At 54.1% G+C, this 25,953-nt stretch overlaps 4 protein-coding genes across 4 annotated transcripts; 3 read left to right on the top strand and 1 right to left on the bottom strand.

The window, feature by feature from the left end:
• The first annotated feature begins 1,192 nt into the window (after nucleotides 1-1,192).
• LOC104302033 (histone H5) lies at nucleotides 1,193-2,118 on the top strand. The gene has a single exon (XM_009902498.2). The coding sequence runs from the start codon at nucleotides 1,352-1,354 to the stop codon at nucleotides 1,931-1,933; it is 582 nt and encodes a 193-aa protein (XP_009900800.1). The 5' UTR covers nucleotides 1,193-1,351; the 3' UTR covers nucleotides 1,934-2,118.
• Nucleotides 2,119-4,393: 2,275 nt separating this feature from the next.
• Nucleotides 4,394-11,142, top strand: GCAT (glycine C-acetyltransferase). The gene is made up of 9 exons (XM_009902579.2): nucleotides 4,394-4,610; nucleotides 4,966-5,096; nucleotides 5,682-5,783; nucleotides 6,304-6,450; nucleotides 6,755-6,909; nucleotides 8,557-8,639; nucleotides 8,997-9,168; nucleotides 9,577-9,698; nucleotides 10,793-11,142. Exons 1-9 carry the CDS (start codon nucleotides 4,409-4,411, stop codon nucleotides 10,942-10,944), a joined length of 1,266 nt encoding a protein of 421 aa, XP_009900881.2. The 5' UTR covers nucleotides 4,394-4,408; the 3' UTR covers nucleotides 10,945-11,142.
• Nucleotides 11,143-13,502: 2,360 nt separating this feature from the next.
• LOC128897874 (noggin-like) lies at nucleotides 13,503-14,270 on the bottom strand. The gene has a single exon (XM_054168027.1). The coding sequence runs from the start codon at nucleotides 14,268-14,270 to the stop codon at nucleotides 13,503-13,505; it is 768 nt and encodes a 255-aa protein (XP_054024002.1).
• A 2,648-nt stretch (nucleotides 14,271-16,918) lies between these two features.
• Nucleotides 16,919-18,803, top strand: GALR3 (galanin receptor 3). The gene is made up of 2 exons (XM_009902578.2): nucleotides 16,919-17,268; nucleotides 17,869-18,803. Exons 1-2 carry the CDS (start codon nucleotides 16,919-16,921, stop codon nucleotides 18,749-18,751), a joined length of 1,233 nt encoding a protein of 410 aa, XP_009900880.2. The 3' UTR covers nucleotides 18,752-18,803.
• The last annotated feature ends 7,150 nt before the right edge of the window (nucleotides 18,804-25,953 follow it).

Genomic DNA, 25,953 nt, shown 5'->3' with positions numbered 1-25,953 from the left:
CTGGCTGGGGTTTTTGGTGCCCCTGGGCATCCAGGTCACAGACAGGTGCTCACTGTGTATTTTAAAGTCTTGCTGAAGCGCTGTTTGGAGGTGCCAGGGTTCACCTCTGAGCACCTCTGGCACGTTGATGGGCACCAGGCAGCTGTGCCAGCCTGTTTGGAAGAAATGAGCGGGAAAACCTCATTTGAATCCTCGGGGCAAGGTGATGATAGCAGCTACGTTTAATCTCCCAGGAGCAGCCAAACACTCACCCAGCTGGGAGAGAATTGCCAAGTGTCACTGTAGTGTCTCTCCTCTGTCCCATCACGGAGAGTTGTGTGTGTCCTCCCCTAAAGAGGGGACAGCCTGTTATTTGTGACCCCTGTCACACACGTGAGGGATGACCTGATGTCCCCAAAGCACCTGTTGGGAAGCAAAGAGGGCAGAGTAGTGGGGCAGAGGCAGTGGGCTGTGGGGTACCACTACTGAGCCTATTCTGAGCCCAGTGCTCCCCCTTTTCCTCTTGATGTCCCCCCCAAGTATCTCCTTTAGTGTCCCTCCTCGTTCCCTGATGCTTCTTACTGTGTTGTTCCTTGTATCCCCCCACAAATGTCCCTCCCCGACCTCTAGCATCACCCCTAAGTGTCTCTCCATGTGTCTTGATGTTGCCCTGAGTGTCCATGCCATGTTTCCTTCATCTCTGCAGTGTCCCCCCAAATGCCCCTCCTTTTCTTCTCTGTGCCCCCTGCCGTGTCTCTCCTCCTTACCTAATGTCTCCCCAAGTGCTCCTCCTTTTCCTGCTGTTGTTCCTTCCAGTGTCCTTCCTTGCCCCTATCCAATATGCCCCCAAATGCTCTTTCTCGTCCCCTAGTGCCCCCACCCAGTGTCTACTCCGAGTGCTTTTCCTTGTCCTCATTGACCTGCCAGTGGTCCTCAGCCCGTGTCCCCTGCAAGTGCTTCCTTGTCCCCTTAACAACCCCTGGCAGTTTTCCTCCTTGTCCCCACCCGGTGTCCCTCCAAGCACTCTTCCTTGTCCCCCAGAGTCTCTCCCTCTCCCCAGTGTCCCTCCCCGTCGCAACCCAGGCTCGGGGCGTGGTGGGGGACACGCGGGGACAGCGGCTGCGGCCGGTGCACGGGGCAGTCCTCCCCGCGGTCCGCCCCGTGCCTTTAAAGGGTGCCCTCGGCGGGCGCGGCCCCAGAGGCGGCGGCAGCAGCGGCGGCAGCGGCAGCGGCTCCGCTCCCCTTGGCACCCACCGCTCCTTCCCCAGCCTCTCCCCGCCCCGGGGCGGAGGTCCCGCGTCGGGCGGGTCTGGTCCCCCACTGAGAGGGGGTAGCGGGGCATCGCAGGGCATCGCAGGGCGAAGCGCTGACCATGACGGAGAGCCCGGGTCCAGCTCCGGCTTCGGCCACCAAGCCCAAGCGGGCCAGAGCAGCACGGCGGCCGGCAGCCCACCCCACCTACTCGGACATGATCGCGGCTGCCATCCGGGCTGAGAAGAGCCGCGGAGGTTCCTCACGCCAGTCCATCCAGAAGTACGTGAAGAGCCACTACAAGGTGGGCCAGAACGCCGACGCCCAGATCAAGCTCTCCATTCGACGCCTGCTCGCCACCGGCGTCCTCAAGCAGACCAAAGGCGTCGGTGCCTCCGGCTCTTTCCGTCTGGCCAAGGCCATCAAGGCGAAGAAGTCCCCGGCCAAGAGAAAGAGAAAGAAGACGGCCAGGAGATCCACGTCACCCCGCAAAGCGGCTAGGCCCAGGAAAAGCAAGTCTCCGGCAAAGAAGCCCAAATCTGCTGCCAGGAAAGCCAGGAAGAAGTCAAGGTCCAGCCCGAAGAAAGCCAAGAAGCCAAAGACTGTTAGGGCCAAGTCGTTGAAGTCATCCAAGCCCAAGAAGGCAAAGCGGTCAAAGCCCAGAGCCAAGTCCAGCGCCCGGAAGTCACCCAAGAAGAAGTGAGAAGCACAGAGGCGTTTCGGTACTCTCCCTGTTGGTTTCTGTAAATAGCCTTTGCCTTTATTTTTACCACTTTCTGTCGAATTTTATAAAGAATTGATCTATTCTTGTCTGGAAATAGATAAAACAAGGCAGTTGATGAAAGAAAAAAGGAACATCTTTGGTACGGAGAGTTCCAGTTTTTGAGAGTTACTCGTCTGGGTTTTTATTTCGACGTCTCAGAACTTCCTTGTGTGTGTCTGTCGTTTATTTTAACACTGGGCTGCTTGTTGTGTGTGGGGAGGGATGGTGACCCCCTGGGTCTGTTGAGGCCATACAGGGATTTCACTTCCTGACCTTGTCCCAGCTCCCAGGGGGTTGTGTGCTGGGGCTGGGCAAAGACTCTGCTTGTGTCGGGGGGCAAATGGGAGCACACGGCTGCAAGAGTCACAGCCTTCCCAGGAGGAGAAAAGGGGCTGCCTGCACCTTTCTCCACCACCTTGGCTCCCATCCATGGGACCGAGGCACGATGTGCTGGGCTGCTGGGTGTGGGGTCCGCCTGGTGTTGGAGATAACCACCCAGTCAGGTGGGTGGTTGCAGGGACACTTGGGGCAGGGACAGGATGGAGGAGGTGGAGTGGGTCCAGGGTCTGTGCACATTGAGGTTTCCAACAAGTGGGAAGGGGAGAAAGGACAAATACAGCCATGGGTGTCTTTGCTCCCTGGGAAAGGATGGACCTGAGCACAGCAGTTGGCAGCTTCATTGGCAGGCTGGGGTGAGCAGCCAGGGCAGTGTGAGACAGGACTGCAGGGCATGGCCCTGCTGTCACCTTAGGGCTCTGGCTTTGCGCCCAAGGGCGGCTGGCATGGCTCCAGGGCCTGCCTGGCCCCTGCCAGAGCCCCTCCCCAGGCAGGGCTGGGCGGTCCTGACAGCCTGGGCTGGCAGGGAGCTTTTGTGCCAGCCCTATTGCTCAGCAGGATCTATAGCCTTGGGCAGGAGGTACCTAATCCCCCCTGGCTAGAGACATCTGAACTGCCCAGATGTCAGGATCCAGTTTGCTGTGCCTGAATCTCCTGGACCTATGGTCTTCTCCCTCCCAGAGGGCAGCTCCCAGATCCATTGTCCTGATGAACCTAAATTGCTGGGGCAGATGGTACCTGAGCCTTTTAGCCACTGAACATCCTAAATTCTGTAGTTCAGGGTGCTGAAGTCCTTGGCTTGGAGGCACCTAATCCCTCTGGATCAAAGGATCCCAGACCACCTAGGCTGTAGATCTTACATCTTTTTCAATAGCCTGGTGCCTAATCCTGATGGATGTGAGGATCCTAAGCCACTCTGGCCACAGGATTTCCCAGTCAGCTATAGTGGAGTATGGAGATGCTTGATCTAGCTGGACTCTGTCTAAACCCAGAGTGCCTGTGGGTCATAAAATCCACAAAGGGGATCAAATTCCTTGGGCTCAGGTGCCTAATTTCCTTCTGCTGTTAAGTCCTAAACCTCTTAGACCAAAGGATCCTTGGTCACCTGGATGCACCCAAATCCTATAGACCCTTGGTTCATTACCCTCTGTTCTGGACATCCATAAACAATCTAGATATGAGGATCCACCTGTGTGGAGGATCTCAAATGCCTTAGGTGAGGGTCACTTAATGCTCCTAGCCTTGTTGCTCTTCAAGGTGTCTAATGACCTGCAACTCCAAAATCCCCCCAGGCTCTAGTACATGAGTTCCTGAATCACATGGATGGAGTTCCCTGAAATTCCTCAGACTCCAGGGTGCACAGGAAAGACATGGACCTGTTGGAATGGGTCCAGAGGAGAGCCACAAAAATGATCAGAGGGCTGGAACACCTCTTCTGTGGAAAGAAAAAAGGCTGAGAAAGCTGGGGCAGGAGAAGAGATGGCTCCAAGGAGACTTTATTGCAGCCTTTCAGTACTTAAAGGGGGCCTATAAGAGAGACAGGAACAGACTTCTGAGAAGAGGTTGTTGTGACAGGAGAAGGGGTGATGGTTCTAAACTCAGAGAGGGGAGATTGAGACTAGATATGAGGAAGAAATTGTTTTACAATGAAGGCGGTGAGACGCTGGCACAGCTTGCCCAGAGAAGACGTAGAAGCCCATCCCTGAAAAACAGTCAAGGTCAGGCTGGACGGAGCTCAGAGCAACCTGATCTAATTGAAGATGTCCCTGCAGGGAAGACGGGGGAGTTGGCCTAGAGATGTCCTTTAAAAGACCCTTCCAACCCAACCCATTCTCTGACTTGTCATCCCAAAGCGCCTGCTTTAGGGCTGCCTAAACCTGAACACCTCCCAGCGAAAGCGGTGTCCGAGTCCCTTCTAGCTGCAGGACGCCGGGTTTGGGATGGGGGGGGTGGGGAGAAGGAGGGCAGAGCTCCCTCCCCTCTCCGCCCCGCCGGTGAGGGGGAGGGATCCCGGCGGCCAATAGCCATTTGCCGCCGGGATCCCTCCCCCTCACCGGCGGGGCGGAGCGGAACACCGGGATGTGGCGTGGCGCCGTGGGGAGGCTGCTGCGGGGCCGCGGGGCCGGGAGCCCCCGGGCCGCCTCGGGCTCGGCGGTGGCTCAGCTCCGTCGGCGGCTGGAGAGCGAACTAGAAGATATCCGAGGCGCCGGCACTTGGAAGAGCGAGCGGATCATCTCCTCCCGCCAAGGTCCCCACCTCCGTTTGGAGGGTGGTGGGGCCGGTAAGTACGGTGGCGGTGGGAGGGCTAAAGAATCACAGAATCGTTTTGGTTGGGAAAGCTCTTTAAGATCATCCGGTCCGACCATTACCTGACTCTGCCAAGTCTGGTGCTAAACCATGTCCCTCAGCACCACATCTCTGTGTCTTTTCAACACCTCCAAGGATGGGGATTCAACCACCTCCCTGGTTAGCCTGTTTGAGAAGCCTTTCAGGTCAAGAAGTTTCTTCTAATACCCAGTCTAAACCTTTCCTGGTGCAACTCGAGGCCATTTCCTCTCGTTCTGTCTCAGGCTCTTGGTCCTCTCCCCATGGTGGAGCTCCCATGATTTTCTCTCTCTGTTTTTTTCTTCCCACAGGGATCCTCAACTTTTGTGCTAATAACTACCTGGGGCTCTCCAGCCACCCCGAAGTGATCCGTGCCTCTGTGGAGGCCCTCGAGAAGTTCGGAGCTGGGCTCAGCTCCGTCCGCTTCATCTGCGGTACCCAGGTACCAGGCATCTGGGCAGCACCCCCTGCTCCAGGGTAGCTGTTCCCAGGGGCCTTCGCTCACATTCCCCTTGTGGCACTCGTGGGCACGCACAGTGCCAAGGTACACGTGGCCAGGTGGGAAAAAAAAGCCTGCCCTGGAAATATGCCAGTTTAAACCATTACAACCCTCAGAGAGCAAATAAACTAAGCCCCCAGAAAAATAATGTCTTTCTCCCCTCCCCTTCCTTTAAGGGTCAAAATTACAGTGAGCCTGACAAAATGGCCCCATCAAACCCACACCAGTTTATCCCTGCTGGAGCCCTTTCAGAACCCCAGATGGTGAAGTGCAGGCAAAACTCGGGGCCGCTGACCAGTGCGTGGGGAGCTTGGAGGCTGCCTGCTGGGCTTTTGGTGCCCCAACCCATAACCACACCTTGGGGTTGTATTTGCAGGCTCTTTCTGAGCACAAGTAACTGCTCCCACGCACACCTTTTCTGGATAAAACCTGGCTGCTTCCTCCCTTTGCACTGAGCATGTACCGGCAGCAGGCAGGCAGGAACTTGTGCTGCCCCACCGGTGACGCTCACTCCTCTCTTGTCTTTAGAGCATACACAAGGACCTAGAGAAGAAGATTGCACGTTTCCACCAGCGGGAAGATGCCATTCTCTATGCCAGCTGCTTTGATGCCAATGCTGGTATCTTTGAGGTTTGTAGGGTTTTCCTTGGGTTGGGTGTGGAGCAGGGAGGTGACGGTGATGTGCCTGCCAAGATTTCCAGAAGCTCTGATGTTACCTCTGTGCTGTAGAAAATATGTCAGTGACTGGTAGCGGGGAGCCCTGACTTGATGCTCTTGATGGAGGGTGCCACACAGAGCTGTGTAATGAGCCCTCACCTCCCCCTTCTGTAGCCAGCTCCAGGTTTTTTTAGAGGGATCCTATTTCCTGGGAGGTCTTGCACACTTTATTGATGTGTAGGTGGGGGAAAGGGCTAATCACTTAAACCTGCGAGAGAAGGAGAGGGAGGTTTTGAGCTCAGATGCCACAGGCAATAACCTGGCCTGTAGAAATCAGGGGATACAGTGGCTGGAAAGGAAAGTCGAAAGTTTGGCAGTGCCATGGCAGCTGCAATCAAATGTAGCCTTGTCCTCTACACTGAGAGGTGCTGGAAGAACTTGGTGAGTCAGCACTCTGGAGGAAAGGAAGATACTCTCTGTTTGGCTCCACCAGGCCCTGCTGACTCCAGAGGATGCAGTGCTGTCGGATGAGCTTAACCATGCCTCCATCATTGATGGGATCCGCCTGTGCAAGGCTAACAAGTACCGCTACAAACACATGGACATGCAGGACCTGGAGGCCAAGCTGCAGGATGCCCAGGTACAGGGGCCTGCTCCCACCCCAGCATGAGGGTGCTCACTTAGCTCTGCTACCTGCTTAATGACCAGCCCCAAATGGTGAGCTCTGCCTTTTCCTGTGCAGTAGGCATCATTTTTTGCCAGCAGGCACAGGTAGGCATAGACAGGCAAGGTGGAGGAGCAGCTGGTTACAGTGCAAACCCACCCATCTTGGTTAGATGTATGCATCTCCCTATGGGAGCAGAACAACTTCTCAGTCTACTTCCCCAGCCCCTCTGTTCAGGGTGACATTATCACCCCTGGGGCTGCTGCTCTCCCTCCCACAGAAACATCGCCTGCGGCTGGTGGCCACCGATGGTGCCTTCTCCATGGACGGTGACATCGCACCCCTGAGGGAGATCTGCCAGCTGGCCCAGAAGTATGATGCCCTGGTTTTCATTGATGAATGCCATGCCACAGGCTTCCTGGGACCCAATGGTCGGTAAGCAGCTGTTTCAACCCTGTTTCTCCCCGTGGCCCTGACTACTTCTGAATCAAGGCCAAAGGTGCTGATGACCAACATATTTTTGTGGAGGAACTCCTGGAGCCAGCATTTCTTGAAGGCTTCACACCCTACCTTTGGGGCACCTGAGGGGATTGAAGGGAAGTACTTTTTAGCACTGACCCATCTCAACATGATAGCCACTTCTTTATGTATAAGGGTGGTGCAACCACCTCATATGCCTCTCCTGGCAAGCAGCTGGACTTCTTGATTTCTGAATCCTCTCAGCTATCACTTTCAAGTGTTTGGGTCTTGGGTCTTGGGTGGAGTTAGCTTGCACAGTTCAGCAATTCCCTCAGGGCAGCTTTTTCCTCCATGCCCTGAATATCCTCCAAGTGGAGTCACTGTTCCTGGAGGTGTTCAAGAGGGGATTGGATGTGGCACTTGAAGCTATGGTTTAGTTAGTCATGAGGTGTTGGGTGACAGGTTGGACTTGATGATCTCTGAGGCCTTTTCCAACCTTGGTTCATTCTATGATTCTGTGAAGTGCCAAGCAGTGCACTTGCTGCAGGTGTTTGCTTTGTTGAGGCAAGTGAGTGCCAAGTGCTTCATTGTGTGCTCCTTCCTGCTGCTCTTTGCTGGAAGGTAAAGACCTGCATGAAGCAATACCTTTAAGAACAAGCAGTGGTTCCCTCCTCAGGTGGAGGGACAGTGCAGGAGATAGCAAGAGGAGAAAGGCATCTCTGAAAAAGCCAAAAGTTACTCTATGAAGAGTTTCCTTCCATCTCTCTCCTCTAGACAAATCTCATGTGGGCAGCTGGCAAGTTCACGTCAAGGTGTGAGCTAAGTCTCCCCTTTTGGGAGTCATGGTAGCTATCTTACAGGTTGAGGTAGACCTTGTCCCTCTGTTCCAGTGGGCTCTCTGGTCCCAGTAGCTGCAAAACCAATTGTTTGACTGCTCTGAGGTGTGTAAGTGCACAAAAACTTGAAGAAGAGAGAACGGTTTCACTGAGCACTTAATGAGTTATGCTGACTTCAGTATGAACCTGATGCCATTGTCTGTAACACTGTTCCAAGAAAGTCAGCATGGAAGCTAGGTGGCCATGCCCTATCCTGCCCTTTTGGGCCGGAGGACAGGAAGCTGCAGAGCACATTTTTCTTGTTCAGTTGGTTCCATTACTTGGTTCCACCTTGACAAGGGTGCTTCAGGCCTGTGTGCTATTAGGGCAGCACATCAGTGATGTCCACAGCCCACCTCAGAAGGCATCACCTCCTCTAGCCAGGCAACTGTTTTTTTCCTGGTGTATGCCAACAACTTGGCATGTCAGAGAGATGCAGGACCTACTTCAACAGCTGGTGCTCTGTTTGGACTGTTAAATGATTGTGTGGGAAGTTTGAGCACTTTGCCTTCTGTAAGGGATGAAGAACCCTTCCTCTTACCTCAGGACAATCCAGCTTAGCCTTTCTGCGGGAGAAGGAAAGGACAGCACTTTGAGCTACCACATGGGTGTTGTTCATCCTTTACCAGAAGGGAGGACTCCAGAGACCTGGCTGGTGGTGCTCTGTTTCCTTTGAGGCACCAAGTGTAGAGCAGCTTCCCTGGTGTGTGTTGGCACAGCAGATAACGTGACATTCCTTTTTCTACAGGGGTACTGATGAGCTCCTGGGAGTGATGGACAAAGTCACTATCATCAACTCCACTCTGGGAAAAGCTCTTGGAGGAGCTGCAGGTGAAGGCATTTTCCTGTCTAAGGCCCTCCACAGCATTGCTTTGGTGTTTCCTTGCTCTGCCTAATGATACAACAATAAATGCACCTTGTCCTCTTCTACTGGTGGCATGAGTCTCAGTTTGGGACCTTGCTGCAGGGTCAAGGGAGGTCTTGCCATGTACTTCTTCCACTATCATCCTTACACCTTTGGGTCAAGGTGGAAACTCTTGATCAAGACATCACTGTGGGATGACTGTGGGATTTTTTAGGGCTGGTTTGTGCTGAAATTCCTGCTGTAGGTGATAAGTTGGTTTTATTGAGGGACTTCCCCTCTGAACAGGTCACCCTGAGGTGCCTTTTCCATTCCTCTGTCTGCAGGTGGGTACACAACTGGCCCCAAGCCCCTCATCGATTTGCTCCGCCAGCGCTCCCGCCCCTACCTCTTCTCCAACAGCCTACCCCCCGCCGTGGTGGGCTGTGCATCCAAGGCCCTGGACCTCCTCATGGAAAGCAATGCTATTGCACAGTCCATGGCTGCCAAGACTCAACGGTGAGGAGGGCATATTGGTGTGGGAGCAGGGGGAGAGCTTGATTGGGAATGAGTTGTCCACATGTACTTGTTCACCCACCAGGGACATCTGTGAAGGTAGTTTGCAAGGCCGGGAGGGTGCTCAAGGGAAACCTCAGGAGGTGCCTGTGTGTCAAACAGAGGTGCAGGCCAGTGTGTCATATCTGGATGCTCTATATGCATCTGCCCCTCAAGCAGCTGCAGTCCCATGAAGCAGGAAGTGGTAGAAGGTCATTCCAAAAAGAGAGACTCCTTCCCTGCACAGGAGATGCAGGTGGACCAGAACCACACCCAGCCCTCAGTGGTCAGGGGGCCCAGAGGAAAGCAAGGCAGCAGTCCCCAAGGTCAGGGGTGACAAGGCTTTTGCTCATTCTTTTGTCTCTTCACCAGGTTCAGAAGCAAGATGACAGCAGCTGGCTTCACCATCTCAGGGAAAGACCACCCCATCTGTCCCGTAATGCTTGGGGATGCTCGGCTGGCTGCAGTGATGGCTGAGGACATGCTGAACAGAGGTGAAACAGGGAGGGATCTCTGGATGTAGACACATACCATGAGGGAAGGGACAGCCACTGGTGGTGCCACCACCATCCTTCCTCTAGAGAATGTTCCTGCATGAAATCTCCAGCTGCAAATGTCATAGAATCACTTTGGTTGAAAAAAGATCTTTAAGATTGTTGAGTTCAACCATGACCTGACTCTACCAGGTCTGGTGCTAGACCATGTCCCTCAGCACCACATCTTGCTGCATGTGCACTCAGTCCCCTCATCCAGTAACTGATGAAGAGAATTGGCCCCAAAACTGAACCCTAGGGAACACCTCCTGTGACTGGCTGGTTTAACTCCATTCAGTACCACTCTTTGAACCCAGCCATCCAGCCATGTTTTTTTTAACCAGTGAAGTGTCCACCCATCCAAGCCATGAATTGCCAGGTTCTCCAGTCCTCCTGGTCTCCCTTAGACATTGCTGACTTCACCTTTTTTCTCTTTTGGGGGTCAGTTTACATCCTGTATCACAGAATCACAGAAACATTCAGGTTGGAAAAGAGCCTCAGGATCACCAAGTCCAACCTATAACCCTACTCTGCAAAGTTCACCCCCAAACCATATCCCCAAGCACCTCATCCAAACCATCTTTAAACACATCCAGGGTTGGTGACTCAACCACCTTCCTGGGCAGCACATTCCAATGCCTGACCACTCTTGCTGGGAAAAATTTTCTCCTAGTGTCCAGTCTGAACCTACCCAGTCATAGCTTGAGGCCATTCCCTATTGTTCTATCACTAATTACCTGTGAGAGGAGACCAGCACCAGCCTCTCCACAAAGCCAGGTAGTTGTAGAGAGCAACGAGGTGTCCCCCTCAGCCTCCTCTTCTCCAAACTAAACAGCCCCAGCTCCTTCAGTTGCTCTTCATAAGAGCAACTGTCCTGCTATCCTGGATTCTGTCCCCACCACTGGCCCTAACCCTCATTTCCATGCTTGGGAGCAGATGCCACTTGAAATCCCTGAAGCCTGGAATAGTTATTGAGAGGGGAGGGAAGATCCAAAAGCCTTTTTATCACCTGCTACCACCTCAGACAGCTGAGTCTTGGTGCATTTCCTCCCCAGGCATCTATGTGATTGGCTTCAGCTACCCCGTGGTGCCCAAGGGAAAGGCTCGCATCCGGGTCCAGATCTCAGCTGTGCACAGCGATGAGGACATCGACCGCTGCGTGGATGCCTTCACCGAGGTGGGACGGAAACACGGAGCCCTGCCTTGAGGGACCAGCAAATGCCTCCTCCTGTGCCATCCCTGCCCACAACCAAGTGCCTGTGCCAGTGGAAAAGGATTGAGCAGCATGCTGCTGAAGGAACGGTACTCAAGGCATCACACCTTGCAGGAGGCTGTGGCCGTTGCATCGTGCTGGTAGCAGCACTGGCACCCAGCTCTTGTGTCATTAAAGGTGTCCCGCAGTAGAGAGGGCATTTGTCTGGCTCATGTTATGCAGGAGCTGCAGCTCATCCCCATCCTCTCTTGTGGTGCTCTGCTGTGTCTTTTCTGAAGCCTCAGCCCGTGTGGTGAAGCGCTGTAGCTGCTCCTCTGTCTTGCTAATGGTTGCTGGTATGTCTGAGGTCACCTGCTTTCCCCACCTCTCCTGCAGGTCCAGCAGCATCACCCTGGCAGATCTGCCTGCTGCAGTTCTCCACCAGAGCAGGGGGTTCTGGGAAAGAGGCCATGGGCTGGCCAAAGCTCTGGTCCTACTTTCTCCCCTTCCCACTCTCCGGTGGTGGGTGTGAGGCTTGCTCTGTCCCAAGGGCTCTAAGGCTTTGCCCATTGCTACAACACTCCCAAACCAGCCCTGGAAGCTGCATCTCTCCCCAGAGAGGCTGTTGGGCAGTAGGCAAGCCGAAGTGGCAGAGGCCAGCAGCATGGCAGAGGACCTGAGTCTGCCTGGGGCTGAGGCCAGGGCTGAGCAGGTGACTGAAACCTGTAATTTTCCTCCCATCAGCTGCAATTTTTGCACAGCAGAGAACACTCAGCAGGCTGGGATCTCTCGATTTGCTCCCACAAGCCATGCTGGGGAGCAATTTAGCACTCAACCAGGAACAAGTGGGTCCTGGGCAGCTCTCAGGATTGCTTTGTTTGCATCATTTTTGCTCCAAATGAGAAATCAGGTGTGTCCTGTCAGCTGCCCACATGCTGAACTGAGTACCTGCTTGCAGCTGGGGGCAGACTCCAGCCAAAATGAGTGTGTGGTGTGCTTGGGTGCCAGAGCAGTGGGTCTTCTCAGCAAGGGCTTGCTCCAAAAATGGTACCTTCTGTTAGACAGACAGGGGACAAGCTACAGCCTGCCCATAAGGTATGATATGGAGTTCCCTCTTTGCAGTGCCAGGCTCTCCCAGCGCTGCAAACCTTTCCCCCTTATCAACAGGCAGTATTTTGGGAAGGGGATGCCTCTCTCCTGCTGGTCCATAGTGCAGACCTCCCCCTCTTCCCTGAGCTTCTGCATGCAGCCCTGTGATGTCTCTGCTCCACTCAGGGCAGCCAGCCCGTGTGGTTTAATCCTGCTCCAGCTTTCAAGTCCCTCTCAATGAGAGAACAACCATACAAATGCCTCACTTCTCAGCTGCAAGCTAGAGCAGCAGCAGCCTCTCTCCCCTGCAGTGCACACACTTGTTCTTTCACCCACCTCTGGGCCTCCTCTCTTCTCCTTTCTTTGACAGGTGCCCTGACCTCCCTCTCCCCTCTTTCTCTACAAGGTCCCTTGGCAGCTGACCTCCTGCACTTTGGCTGCCTCTCTGTCAGCTCCAAGGCCAAGCTGTGCTGCATGCTGTGATTTGCATAGGGGCAGGGGGAGCACTGGAGTCCAGGAAAAGCAGGAGGGTCAGATGATGGCTCATTGGAAATGAATAATGCAGAGCCTGTCGACTGCAGCTCCCATGTTAATGTTTCGTTCCCAGGCAAAATCTCCAGCTCTTTATTTCTTCAAGGCCTCCCACCAAGGTCTGAGCTGCAGCTCCTTGCAGCTTTTAGCTGAGAAAGCAGTGGACTTTTTGCTGGGAGGAATGCAGAGGCAGACACTGCTTTTCAAGGATGCTTTTCCCACCTCAAGTTCACTGACCCACCCCGGACTTCATACTCTGCTCTGCCAGGCTTTCCCCTGGGTCTCAAGCCCTCATCCTTCACACCATGTGGGATAGTTGTGGGACCCCCCTATCTCACCCTTTGTACCTTGAAACTGGGCACTTTCCTGTGCCATTTCCATATGCACCTAGCCCCCAGATGCTTCCAACAGTGTCTCGCCCACCCCCTACTTCTTACATCCTCACCAAACTGCCTCACTGCAGTCCCATACCTGCCCCCTTCCTGCTGGTGCCCTCCAGCCCCTTTCAATGCCACCGTTTCCACCTTGACTTGCAACCCATCTCCCTCTACCCCTTCCCTCTGCCCTTTCTTCCTGCCCTGCTCACAGCGGCCGGCAGGGCTGCCCGAGCTGGGACTGAGCTCTCTGGGACTGATGCAAATGAGGTCTGAATCCGCCATTGGGTGCCGCAGTTTTCCCATCTCATGCTCCTCACACGAGGTAAACGCCGGGCAAGGGCCTCCACCGGTGCCATCTCCACTGCTGGCAGGCGAGGGGCAAAGCAGCTGCGTCCCCTGCCCTGGGGCTTCGTCGAGAAACAGCAATGACCACAGCTGATATCCATTTTTGGTTTGGGCGGTTTATTTCTCCATTTAAGGGATTCTCTCCCTGGCCCCAAGGGAGACTGCAGGCGGCTGCTCGACTTTTCAGGCCATTTGCGAGCACAGGCAGCAGGGGGTACGTCCGCAGCCCCCTCAGCGGCAGGAGCACTTGCAGGCGGCCACGACGGGGTAGGGGATCTGCCTCCAGGAGCAGTGCGGGGGGCCGGGAGCCCGGGCAGCCCAGCAGTGCCAGGCCAGCAGCTTGATGTGGGTGAGCTGCGCGGGGCGGCAGGTCATGCCGGGCGGCCAGGAGCAGCCAGGGGCAGCGGTCTCACAGGCGGTGTGGCGCACCCAGCGCGGCCAGAAGACAGCTCCCAGGTTGACCCAGGTGGAAGTGAGGCGGCAGCTGGCCCTCTCCACCAGCCACTGCCGCAGGCGGCGGGCCACGGCCCCCGGCAGCTCAGAGGGCAGCCCCGGGCTGGGCGGCACCAGGGTGGGCAGCTCCAGCCCCTCTGCCTCCCGCCACAGCTTGCGGCGGTAGCGCCCGGCACCCTCGGCCAGGTCCCGGCTCAGCGCCTCGAGGTTCTCCTGAAGGACGCTGCCGTTGCGGCCCCGGGGCTCCTCGGTCGCCATCCAGAAGGGGTCAAAGGCCAGCCCCAGCAGGCGGCGCAGGCGGCCGGGCCGCAGGTGCCGAGGCTTGGGCGAGTAGCGGTAGTCTTCGGGGGACAGCGAGAGGCTGTAGGGCCGCACCGGGGCCGAGGGATGGCCACGCAGCAGGTGGGCTGTGGGGTCAGCGGTGCCGGACGGCAGCGGCGGCGGCTCCCGGGGGTCCTCTGGAAGCAGCGGTGGGCCCAGGGTGCCCGGCGGTGGGAGCAGACAGAGGAGGACGAGGACGAGACAGCTACGGTGTTGTGTCTCCATGGCGAGCGGCGCGGCCACAGGCTGTGCTGGGCTTGTGTTCCGCCGCATCCCCACGGCCCCGGACATGGCCTTCCCCTTTTCCCTGGTTGCAGTGCCCGATAGCGAGCTGGCGAGGACACCTTGCTCCCTCCCACCAGAGGGGTAGGCAGCGAGGAAAGGCTGCGCTCTCGCTCCTGCTAAGACAAGGGGGGTGCTGTGGAGGCGAAGGTGCCAGTGCCTCCCGCGCCTCATCCTGCGCCGTTGTTGGAAGAGGCATGCAGGACCTTTCCAGTGAATGGAAGCTGGTGGCCTTTGGGTCTTGCTGGAAAAGGACCTCCGAGCCATGCTGGGCCTCAGCACACCTAGAAGTCTGCAGGGCACAGGCCCCACCAGAGGGGTGGACAGGGCAGGGGGGTAGAAGGGTTGTGTAGGTCACTGTTGCCTCTTGGCACATCAGCCAGCACATTTGCTTTCTCAGCAGCTGTGAGGCCCTGGGCTGCCTGGTCTAGTTGAGGATGTCCCTGCTGACTGTGGGGAGGTTGGACTAGATGACCTTTGCAGGTCCTTTCCAGCCTGGACCGTTCTATGATTTAGGATTCTATAATGAAGCTGAACCTCTGGAGAAGGCCTCCTTGGATGCCTTGTCCTCCCTCCCCATGCTGCAGCTCCCTTCAAGTGCTGGTGGATAGATGGAAATCAAAACCTGCTTTGCCCTCATTCCCTTGGAGACACTCAATCTGCTCTGTGCCAGGCTATGAAAAATTGTTTAGTAACTGCTACTAATAGCAGGTAATAGCTTGTGCACCAGAGGGTTTAGACCCATGTCACAAGGATGTGGCTGGGGCCAGACTCCTGTGGTGGATATTCATGTTCCCTGGAGGTGTTAGCAACACATCCTGAAGGCACAGCATTGAGCGGTGCCTGCAAGACCCACCAGGGTCCTGCAGGTTCCCACACCAGGAACCTGCCCCTTTTCATCCTTGAGAGCAGTGAGCTTTTTCTCTGCCACCCTCTGATTGCTGGAGCAGGGAGTATCTGAGCCTGCGAGAGGGCTGGGCAGAGAGGAGTTAACTCCAATCCCAACCTCAGGGAGAGGGGAAAAAAAAACAAAGATCAATGGATCAGCAGTAAGAACAGAGGGAGGGAAAAGGGGGAGACAGAGAGGAGCCAGCTCCAGAAGGAGAAGGATGCTTGTGGGAGCCAGGAGAAGAGAGGGCAGAGGTGGCAGCAGCAAAAGGAGGCAGTGGAGCACTAGGCAGGGGTGACAGCACTGCCCTGACAAACTCTTTGGTGGCCTGAATCCTCCTTGCCCCCACTGCCTGCGCTGGAACAGAGAGAACCCCGAGTGAGCTTGAAGCTGCAAACCCTCCTTGCAGAGGTGAGTACCAGGTTCCCAAGCTGATAGATGGCCTTGTATGTCCTGAAGCAGGGACACCCTGGTGCCCAGAGATGCCCCACAGCTTATGTGCAAGGTGCATTCTCAGAGAAAGCAGCATCCTCTGTTCCTTGAGAGAGGAGAACCCCTGGGGCTTGGTGGAGGAGCCAGACAGTTATCAGTAGGACAAAGGTAACTGCAAAGGCAGAGAGGCAGGGAAATCCTTTTGGTGTGATACAGAGAGGCTGCTGGGGAGGAGAAATGGCATGAGCATGGGGGTGCATGGTGTGAAGGAGCTTGCACAACCAAACAAGGAATTAACTGCATGTCAGCAGTGGACAGATAATGGTCTCTTTCCCTCTTAGTTGTTGCTGAGTGAAGGACAGTTTGTTCTAATGATAGCACAACATGGGGAAGGTTCATAAGGAGATAGGCTGTTGGTGCTCCCCTCCTGAGCATGGTGTTACTCAGGGCTGGAGGAAGTTTTGCAGCAAAGCACAGTACCCTGAGCTCTTTTGCAATGATGATTATGTTGTGTTTTGGGCAGATCTGAGGTCTCCTCTCCATTCTTTACCTACCTGCCACCATCCAGCCTGTGACCACCTCTCAGCATCAGGAAAAGGAGCCCTTGGGTGTCTCTTCTCTGTGAAGCCCTACTGCACAGGGAGCAAGAAGCAGACAGCTCCAGAGTGGAGGTGGTCCCAGCTTAAGGAGTTTCCCCAGGGAAGGAGCGTGGGGGGGCTGTCATCCAGGCATCAGGTCCCTGCTGCCAGAGGTGGCACAGCTGTGGAGGTAAGCATGCAGGACTGCTTGCATCCCATGAAGGCTCCCTTCCCAATGGCCTCACGATCAACTGCTGTTGAACAGCAGCCAGGATTTATACTAGCCAAAGCAAGTAGTCCCAAGAGGTTCAGAGGCTGTGGGGTTGTGGGAGAAACGTAGAGGAAGCTAAGTGGCAAGATGGTGGGTCCTTCAGGAAGCTGGTGTGGTGGGGATATGAATCTCAGCAGGAGAGAGGGGCTTCAGCTCCATCCAAGCCAGTCAGATGTGAGCTGACTGATCCCAACAGTGCTCTCCACAGTGATGTTAGGAGGATCTTGATGTAATTATTTAACAAACTGCTTGGGATTGGTGTCTCTGGGAGAAATGTGAGTGTCAAAGCCCAAGATCAGGCAGCTTCAGGCCAGAGCTCTGGTAGCCACTGTGGTCTGCACCAACCAGCACCCAGGTGCCTACAGCCATGCACAGGTGTCTCTCTTTCTTCTACTGCAGGTCCCTGTTGTTAGATGGGGAGATGCCTGAGGGATGGAACACCTCTTCTGACAGCCCAGAGCTACGAGCAGCAGGGATTATTGTGCCCATCATTTTCTCCCTCATCTTCCTCCTGGGTACTGTGGGGAATGGGCTGGTGCTGGCTGTGCTGCTGCAGAATGGCCAAGTCAAATACTACACCACCAACCTCTTCATCTTTAACCTGGCCATGGCTGACCTGTGCTTCATTATCTGCTGCGTCCCCTTCCAGGCCACCATTTATACCTTGGATGGGTGGCTCTTTGGAGCCTTTGCCTGCAAGGCTGTGCACTTCCTGATCTACCTCACCATGTATGCTAGCAGTTTCACTCTGGCTGCTGTCTCTGTTGACAGGTAAGTGTCTCCTCCCTCTTGAGCCCAACAGGGACACTGTTTTCCACCCCTGAGCTAAGCAGTGGGAGAAAGGCCAGTCCTTACTCTGTTGGGTGTCCTGTAAGAAGCAAGTAGGGTCTACTCAGAGGTAAGGCCAGCTCAGACAGACTTCCCAGCTTCCCATTCCCTCTCTCAGCATTAAACCAAGTTCTTGAACTAGTTGTTCAGACCTCACTTGGAAGGAGAAGTGCAGGCACGTGCTGAGGTTTGGCGTCCACCATGCGAAACCAAGAACAGCAGAAGTCGCAGGGCATCAGCACACCACAGGAGAAACAGGCAGCCCTCTAGGTCCTGCTCCTGTCCTGCTGTGCCCCGGTTCAAGAGGCATGCTGCTTGCCCTTCTGGAGCTAGCACAGAGTGGGTGACACAGATCCCAGACCTGCTGTTGGAATGCCCCTGATCTCTGTGCGAATTCACCATAAACCTCTCTGCCAAGAGGTGGGGAGGGAGAGAACTGGGTGGCTGCATGGGAAGGGGGGCATGGCTAGCAGCTCCACAGGGCAGGAGAAATACCTGGTGTCACCCACATTGTGTTTGGTCTCTCCTTCCCCTCCTTGCCAGGTACCTGGCCATTCGCTATCCGCTGAAGTCCCGGGACCTCCGCACCTCCCGAAACGCAGGGGTGGCCATTGTCGCAATCTGGTCGTTGTCGCTGCTCTTCGCAGGGCCTTACCTCAGTTACTACCAGATTGTCCATTACCACGGGGTGCCCATCTGTGTCCCCATCTGGGAGGACCAGCGCCGGAAGGTTCTGGACGTCCTCACGTTTGTCTTCGGCTACCTGCTGCCCGTGAGCGTGGTCAGCCTGGCCTACGCCAGGACCATCAAGTTCCTGTGGACCTCTGTCGACCCCATAGAGAGGATCTTGGAGTCTCGGAAGGCCAAGTGTAAGGTCACCAAGATGATTGTGGCTGTGGCCATCCTCTTCTGCCTCTGCTGGTTGCCCCACCACGTGGTCATCCTGTGCTTCTGGTTCGGCCGCTTTCCCTTCAACCGAGCCACTTACGCTTGCCGCCTGGCTTCCCACTGCCTTTCCTACGCCAACTCCTGCCTCAACCCCATCGTCTATGCCCTCATCTCCAAGCACTTCCGCAAGCGTTTCAAGCAAGTCTTCACCTGCCTCTTCTTTCAGAACAAGACCAGGAGGAAGAAGAAGAGGAGAGCTGTGAAGAAAATCCACGTGGTCAATGTGGACAGCGTTTTCGATCGCAGCACCAGAGGGTTCTATGGAGGCAACGCTGAGGTGACCCAGGTCCCAGAGGAGAACGTGAGGAAGAGGGACCCTGAAGGTGCCAGTCCTGACAGAGCGTGGACTCACCAGGGTGCCATGGTCTCGGTTCAGAAGGAGCTGCTGGAGGAGGAACATTTGGCAACAGGTGGCCATCCCCTAGCCGTTACCCCTCCAAGAGGAACTCGGGAGTTTCTGACTGCTCATTACAGATGAATGAAGTGAAGAAACCTGTTTCCCAGCCAGGGAGGAGCCATTCTATTCCTAAACAGGCAGAATGATGTGGGACAGAGGGAAGTGGATGCAGCAGAGCCAATGGAAGATCCTGGAGTAATGTCTAACCCATTGTTCCCACTTGTCTTCACTCTGGCCCACAGCATTTGTGCAGGAATGGCAAAATCCACACCTACCGATGCCAAATGTGGTGCAGAGTGACCTGGGTGGTATTCCTGCAGCAAGTTTTAAGGCATCATTTTCCAGCTTTCTAACTTGCCAGTTTAGTGCAGCACCTTGAAACTCTTGAGAGAGACAAACAAAATGTAAACATCCTGTTAGGAAACTCAGACTGTTAAGGGTACATCAGAGCATGGGTAGGAAGGATGAAGAGAGTGCCTGGGGACCTGAGTGTAAATAGAGTAACTGGCAGCCTCTCTCCCTGGCAGCCCCAAGCCACAAAACACTGTCCCTTGCTAACACGCCCTTCTTTTCTCATGGGCAAGGGGCAACCTTTGTCTGTCTTCATCCTCTTCCCTAGACCCTGCATCGAGATCAAAAGACCTTTGCCACACTGGCTGATGTACAAGGAAGTCAGACATCTGTGCCAACAGCTTGATGCAAACCACTGCAGTCACTCACTAGTTGTACTTAAAAGATTCCTGCCACAGTGGGTGAAGAATGGGAAAGCTGTGTGCCAACACCTGCATGCCTCCCCTCTGTGCCTGTGGCTTCTCTGAAGTTCAAGGAGGAAAAGACCATCTGTCCAATCTCTTCTCTCCACCCTGCCAGAAGTACTGACTGGAGGATGTTCCATGGGAGCCCTGTCCCACCTGGCTTTAGCTCTTGCAAGCAGATCTTGCAGGACATTGTCCAGATCCACAGAGCTGCTTGCAGTTCAGTACTTCCTGACAGCCATCCTCAGTTTTTCCTAACCAATTCTGGTTACTCCTTCCCCCACATTTTCCACCTGAGTCTCCCCTCTGCTTACTTTCTGTTTGCCTTTCGCAAATTCCTAAGGGGCTGCTAGCTCCTTTTTGATCTTTGCTTACAACTCAGAGTTTCATCCCTTCCTTCTTGGGCTGAGGGACCTGTAGCTCTCTGAGCAATGAAGTTGCTCAGTGGTTTTAGCCCCATGTGTGTGGTTTACTGATGTAGCCAGCCAGTTTTTTCCCAAGTGATGCTGAGGATGATCATGAGTGAACTGATGGCTGTCACCAAAGCAGAAGAAACTAGCCAAGCTGCAAAGTGAGCTGTGGAGCCAGGTGACAGTTGTCAGGAGGCAAAGGAGAAAGAAACAGGTTCTTCACACCCATGTGCTCTTAATTCTGTCCTATCTCCTCAGTGCCCCTTTCTACCTTGTGGAGGGAGCTTTGAGGCGGCTGTGAGGCCAGCACCATGGAGAGGCTGGGGACATTTTCCAAGACAGCCACTGCTGTGAGATTACTGTGGGACCCACACCTGGGAACAAAACTGCTCTGTCACTGCTGCCCCAAGCAGCTGCAGAGGAGCCTTTGGCCTGTGTTAGCAGCTCAATGATGCCCTGCAGCAGGGCTGAGTTCTCCTGGCCTGACAGTGGCAATGATGGGAAGTGCCACAGAAATGGTGGGATGGGACAAGAAATCACATTCACCAGAAGGTGCTGGAATTTTCCCCTGCTTGACCTTAATAAACCCAGGTAATGTCCTTCTCTCATGTTTGTGTGCTGGATACAAGCTCCACCTGGTGTGGGAGCTGTGTAGCTTGGGCTGGAGGTGCTGTATGAACCATCTGACCAGAGTCTGGTGTGCCAGGTCACTAAAAGGGAGTCATTTGTTTGTCATTTGTTTTGACTTTGCAGACACTGCAGAAGTGTGTAGAAGCAGCAAAGCCTGGGGGTTTTAAGATGGATCCAGCACTGCTAGTGCTCATGTTGTAGGAGAGAGAGACAGAAGAAGAGAGAGGTAAGAGGAGGGACAGTGAGAGGACAAGTTGGGGAGGGCAATATAAATGAAAATTGAGTGGGAGCCATCCACAGGGACAGCAAATGGCAGGGTGGAGCAAGGGGTTAGATGCAGAGGAGAGAACAAGGGACATGAGTGAGGGGGGATGCAGTGTGTTGGCAGAGTACCCCCATTTCAGCAGGAGCCTTCTCCCCAGCCCAGCTGCTGCTGAACTGGGGAGAGCATCCCTCAGCTGTGTTGGACTCCAGCCCCACAGCAGCTTTCTCCAGTGCTTTTCTGCATCATCATGTTGCTGAGAAGCCCAGACAAACACCATCCAAGCAAGGCCATTAATCAGAGTAGCACACGAGGGAGGGAGGGAGGGAGGCGCTGGGGCTTTCAGCGCCGCGGTCTGCCGTGCAGCCTGGCAGAGCCAGCGCCGGGCACGTGGCTGACTTCCCCCAGCTCCTGTTCTGTCACGCAGTCATGACAGGAGTGGAGAGGGGAACCAGTGTGTCTGGGCCATGTGCTGCAGGTGACTGCAGCTACCTGAGCCATCCTCTGCAGGGAGGAGACAGCTTTGCAGACACGAGCTCTGTGATGCCACCTGGCTTGTGAGTGCCAGCAGGACAGATGCTGTGCTGTCTGCCGGCCTGTGAATCGTAGTGGCGCAGAATGGCTTCAGTTGGGAGGGACCTTAAAGATCATCTAGTTCCAGCCAGCACCAGGACAAGAGGACACAGTCTCAAGCTGCACCAGGGGAGGTTTAGGCTGGGTGTTAGGAAGAAATTCTTCATAGAGAGAGTGATTGGCCATTGGAATGGGCTGCCCAGGGAAGTGGTGGAGTCACCATCACTGGGGGTGTTTAGGAGGAGACTTGATAGGGTGCTTGGTGCCATGGTTTAGTTGATTAGATGGTGTTGGGTGATAGGTTGGACTCGATCTCAAAGGTCTCTTGCAACCTATTCTATTCTGTTCCTGCCCCAGGCAGTGTGAGCCTCATCCCTGTCATATGGGAGCTTTAGGTGACTGTAGGACAACACCATGAAGAAACCCCAGAAAGGGGCCAAGCTGTTGGTGGCCCCCTGGTTTTGTCCAGGGGGTGGTTCTTGTGCTGTTTATAAGTTGTAAACACCTGTAAATAATGCATATTTTGTACATATTAATTGCATTTCATACTCCTAGGTTTTGGTCTGCTTGTAAATACAGCTTCATTTGCTTTCAACTGAGCTGGTCTGGCAATTTTATTTTAGGGGTAATTTCAACCCACCACATGGAGAAACTGGCTTGGATGGGTAGACACTTGGCTGGGTAAAAAACTGGCTGGGTGGTACTGAAGAGAGAGAAATCCAATTGGTGGCCAGGCAAAAGTGGTGTTCCCCAGGGCTTCCTTTTTTTGGGGCCAGTCCTGTTTAGTATCTTTATTGGTGATCTGGATGAGGGGATTGAGTGTACCCTCATTAAGTTTGTTGATCTGCTGGAAGGTAGGAAGGTGCTGCAGAGGAGTCTGGACAAGCTGGATCAATGGGCTGGGGTAATTGTATGAGATTCAACAGTGTCAAGTACTGGGTCTTGCACTTGGGTCACAACAAGCCCATACAATGCTGCAGGCTTAGGGTAGGGTGGCTAGAAAACTGCCTGGCATAAAAGGACCTGGGAGTGCTGGTTGACAGCCAGCTGAACATGAGTCAGCAGTGTGCCCAGGTGGCCAAGAGGCATCTTGGCTTGTGTCAGAAACGGTGTGGCCAGCAGGGGCAGGGCAGCGATCGTGCCCCTGTGCTGCATCTCAAATACGATGTTCAGTTTTGGGATCCTTGCTACAAGAAGGACATTGACATGCTGGAGCATGTCCAGAGAAGGGCAACAAAGCTGGCAAAGAGTCTGGAGAACAAGTCTTATGACAAGCAGATGAGAGAATTGGGGTTGTTCAGCCTGGAGAAAAGGAGGCTTGGGGGAGACCTTTAGCTCTCTACAACTACCTGAATGGTTGTAGTGAGGTGGGTGGTGGTCTCTTCTCCCTAGTATCAAGGGACAGAACAAGAGTAAATGACCTGAAATTGCATCAGGGAAGGTTTATGTTGGATATTAGGAAAAATTTCTTCATGGAAAAATGGTCCAACCTGTTGGAATAGATTGCCCAGCTAGAACAGAGGGAGAGGAACCACTTACTACCAGCCTGCTAATTTTTGGGAGCTGATTGGCAGCATGAGCCTGTGGCAAATGTGAAGTTGTTGGAAGCTGTGAAGCTCAGTTAGTTTTGTCCTGAGTATTGCAGAGGCTGCTGCTGTCCTCACTTGTCCTCATGTATGGTGGGACCTTGGCTCGGCAGCCAGAGACTGCATGAGTAGTAAAAGAGTTTGTCCCCAGCCATGCAAAGCTCTCAGTGCTGTACGGAGGGGCTGGAGGGCATCAGCCAGCAAGGGGCTGGCAGAGCTGTAATGTGCATGAGCAGAGCCATGAGCCTCCTCTTATTTCCCTTCTCGCTCCCCTGCTTCTGTTTATGTAAATGTTCTCTCATTGCTTTGTCCTGCCTGCTCTTCACATTCCCAGACAATGTGGGTACTTGTATGCCTCACTGAAGCTGCCACATACTCAGCTAGAGCTCAGCTCCAAGGACATCCCTTTCTCCATGTGAAGGCCAGACAAACCATTCAAGTGTTTGACATTGCTCACCCAGGCTCCAGCAGCCTCTGGTAACACAAATGTAGACATCATTCCTGTGGGTGAGGACTCGCTTCACAGCCAAAAGCACTGGAGGAGGGCAGTGGCAGTGGGAAGCAATGATGCATCACAGCTGGATGCTGCTTGTTCTTGCCCACACTATAGCTTGCCCTTCATTCTGCTCCTTCTGGTCCCAACTTGCAAAGGGAGTGGATCAGGTCAAGGCTGACTGCTGCACATTGAGATAAAGCCTAAATCAAACCAGGACAGAGAGAAGACCTGAGGGAGAAGGTGCTTTTAGCATGGCAAATGTCTTCAAGTCCTGGCTCCCATCCCTAAGCTGTGCCCTGTTCTAAGTCTCAGTGTTGAGGAGCACATGAATCAGAGGGGCAAATGCTGAGCCTGGGCTGGGGAGGCTCTGGATCCAGGAGAGAGCTCCTGTCTGCCCAGTAACAGTGTACATGCTCCAACTGGTTTCTCAGCTCAGAGGCTGAAGAAAAGGTGTCACATCCTTGATGTGAGCCAGGTTTAATTAAAGCTGAAGGAGGTTGATTGCTGCTTTGCCCAAAGCCTTCCCTCCAGGCTGATTAGCATTCTGCAGGCCCTGCTCCCAGCTTCTCACCTTAATTAATAACTCTGTGTTTGCATTTTCTTTCTTACTTGTCATCACTCAGGCTGATGAGCTTGGCTTTGACCCTGAAGAGATCAGTTTGCCACACTGGCTAAATGCAGCCATGCTGGGAGCTGGCGTAGAGCAGAGGGAATGGAGAGGTGAGAGCAACGTCAGAGCTTTGCAGCTAGTGGTTGGCCCCAGCTCCCCTGCAAGCTGGACATAGCTACCTTCTGCCAAGCAACTTAGTCCTGCCAGCTGTGTGGTGGTTCTGGTGCCTGGCATGTGTGTCATGAACCTGATGCTTCTGGCAGGTATCAGACCCAGGTGCCCAGAAGCTCATCCTGCTTATGCCACTGTGCAAATCTGGCAGCCCTGGTGGGGGGAGTTTCCCTGTCTGCAGACACATGGGTTGGGGGGAAACAAACAGGTGTCACAAGGACAACTCCTAATTCCCTTGAGTTGCTGTCTGTGTTTCCCCTTGTGCTCTTTGGAACAGGACTTGTACAGACTCTGCAAGCAACCAGGGCAGCCCTGCAAAGGCAGCTCACAGCAGGGCCGTCTTGGTGGCTCACTCAGAGAGGCAGTGGTGGGACAGGGATGGTCAAGGCATGTAGCCCTGTATGCTATAGGGAATTGTGTTTATTTGGTTTTGGGTTTAGCTGCAGGTGGCCAGCTGATTAATTTAATTCTTCCACCAACCACATGCTCTCTTCCCCTCTCAGAGAGAAAAACAAAATCAGAGGAAGGCTATTTGCCATCTCTCCTTTATCAGCTTCCTACCTAATCAAAGCTGCTGCTGCTTCCACCTCCTTGCCCCATGGATCCTGAGCTGCCTAGGGCTGCTCTCCCATGCTGACCAAGCACAGTGTATGAAAAAGGCATCTTTCTGCAGATGCTTTTCTATAATGGAGAAGAGATCTGTCTTGCTCATGGAATGAGTGGAGGAAGCAGATGAAAGGGTGGGAGGTTTGCCAGGGATGCTTCATCAGGTTTCTTTGGCAGCACGGTTCATTACAATGATGGATTTGGAGTCTGTTAGAAAGGCAAAGGTGGAAGAAGTAATGGAGTTCATGTGTTGACTCAATACCCTAGAGTTTAATTATTTCAGCTGCTGAGGGTTTGAACAGCTTCTGGGTATTCACATACTGCAGTGTGCTTTGCATTCGCTGTCTGCTTCAGAAGAAAGCCTTTGGCTTAACAACATCCATGCAGCTTTGTTGTGAGACTCTTCAGGGCTGTGGCTTCTGCTGGGGGTCCTTGGTGAGATGCAAGCAAGTTGTCAGTCTTCACTTGCTTGGGCAAGTCAGATCTTGAACCTGAATAGTTGTGGTTGCATCTTACAGCACAGCAGTGGCTGCACAGCTGGGAGGCTGCTGCCGAGTCGAGTGGCTGGGGATTCAGCACGGCACTGCAGAGCTGCGCTCCACCCAGCAGGGCAAATGGAGTGTATTTGGAGGCCAGCCTGCAGTGAGGGGAAAGCAAGGCCTTGGGTCAAGTCCTGGTTGACATGACCCCAAGGTGGGGCATGCACTGCTGCTTGGGAAAGGGACCTGGAAAGCTGTGTTTGCACAAGGGAAAAGGAGGAGGCTGGAAAGAGTTTAATGGAAAAATAAACAGCAGATGGAAACATGAACTGTTGTTCTTCACTGCTGCAGCAGGTACCTCTGGGAGATACAGGAAGCTGCTACCAGCCTCACACCTACAGGCTACCCAGAGAAATATGTGACCCAGGGAGCAAGGGCAGGGAACAAAAAACTGCTATGAGAGGCTGAAGATTAGAAGGTGAGAGCAGCAGAAAAACACAGTGCCAGGAAGATGGTGCCAGTGAACAGCTCTTGGCACAGCAGGCAGTCATGTTCTTTTCCTCCCTTGGAGCCCTTTCTTTCCCCCTTTTTCTCCCCAGCACCTCTCTTTCTAGAGATGGCTGCTGGGCACAGCAGGATAGTCAAGGCTTCAGCATGACCAGCTGACAGGAAGCAATCTGAAACTTTTCTTGATCCAGCACCAAA

Source organism: Dryobates pubescens, chromosome 15 (genome assembly GCF_014839835.1).
Source record: "Dryobates pubescens isolate bDryPub1 chromosome 15, bDryPub1.pri, whole genome shotgun sequence".
NCBI lineage: Eukaryota > Metazoa > Chordata > Aves > Piciformes > Picidae > Dryobates > Dryobates pubescens.
Note: the sequence above shows the minus strand (reverse complement) of the source record. Positions and strands in the feature narration are given on the sequence as shown.

What these genes read in the sequence shown, in the direction of transcription:
- GCAT (XM_009902579.2), top strand. Translation starts at nt 4,409, where the DNA reads ATGTGGCGTGGCGCCGTGGGGAGGCTGCTGCGGGGCCGCGGGGCCGGG. An exon ending in TTTGGAGGGTGGTGGGGCCG is followed by an intron (nt 4,611 to 4,965) that starts GTAAGTACGGTG and finishes TTCTTCCCACAG; the next exon opens with GGATCCTCAACTTTTGTGCT. An exon ending in AGCTCTTGGAGGAGCTGCAG is followed by an intron (nt 8,640 to 8,996) that starts GTGAAGGCATTT and finishes CTCTGTCTGCAG; the next exon opens with GTGGGTACACAACTGGCCCC.
- LOC104302033 (XM_009902498.2), top strand. Translation starts at nt 1,352, where the DNA reads ATGACGGAGAGCCCGGGTCCAGCTCCGGCTTCGGCCACCAAGCCCAAG.
- GALR3 (XM_009902578.2), top strand. Translation starts at nt 16,919, where the DNA reads ATGCCTGAGGGATGGAACACCTCTTCTGACAGCCCAGAGCTACGAGCA. An exon ending in GCTGCTGTCTCTGTTGACAG is followed by an intron (nt 17,269 to 17,868) that starts GTAAGTGTCTCC and finishes CCTCCTTGCCAG; the next exon opens with GTACCTGGCCATTCGCTATC.
- LOC128897874 (XM_054168027.1), bottom strand. Translation starts at nt 14,270, where the DNA reads ATGGAGACACAACACCGTAGCTGTCTCGTCCTCGTCCTCCTCTGTCTG.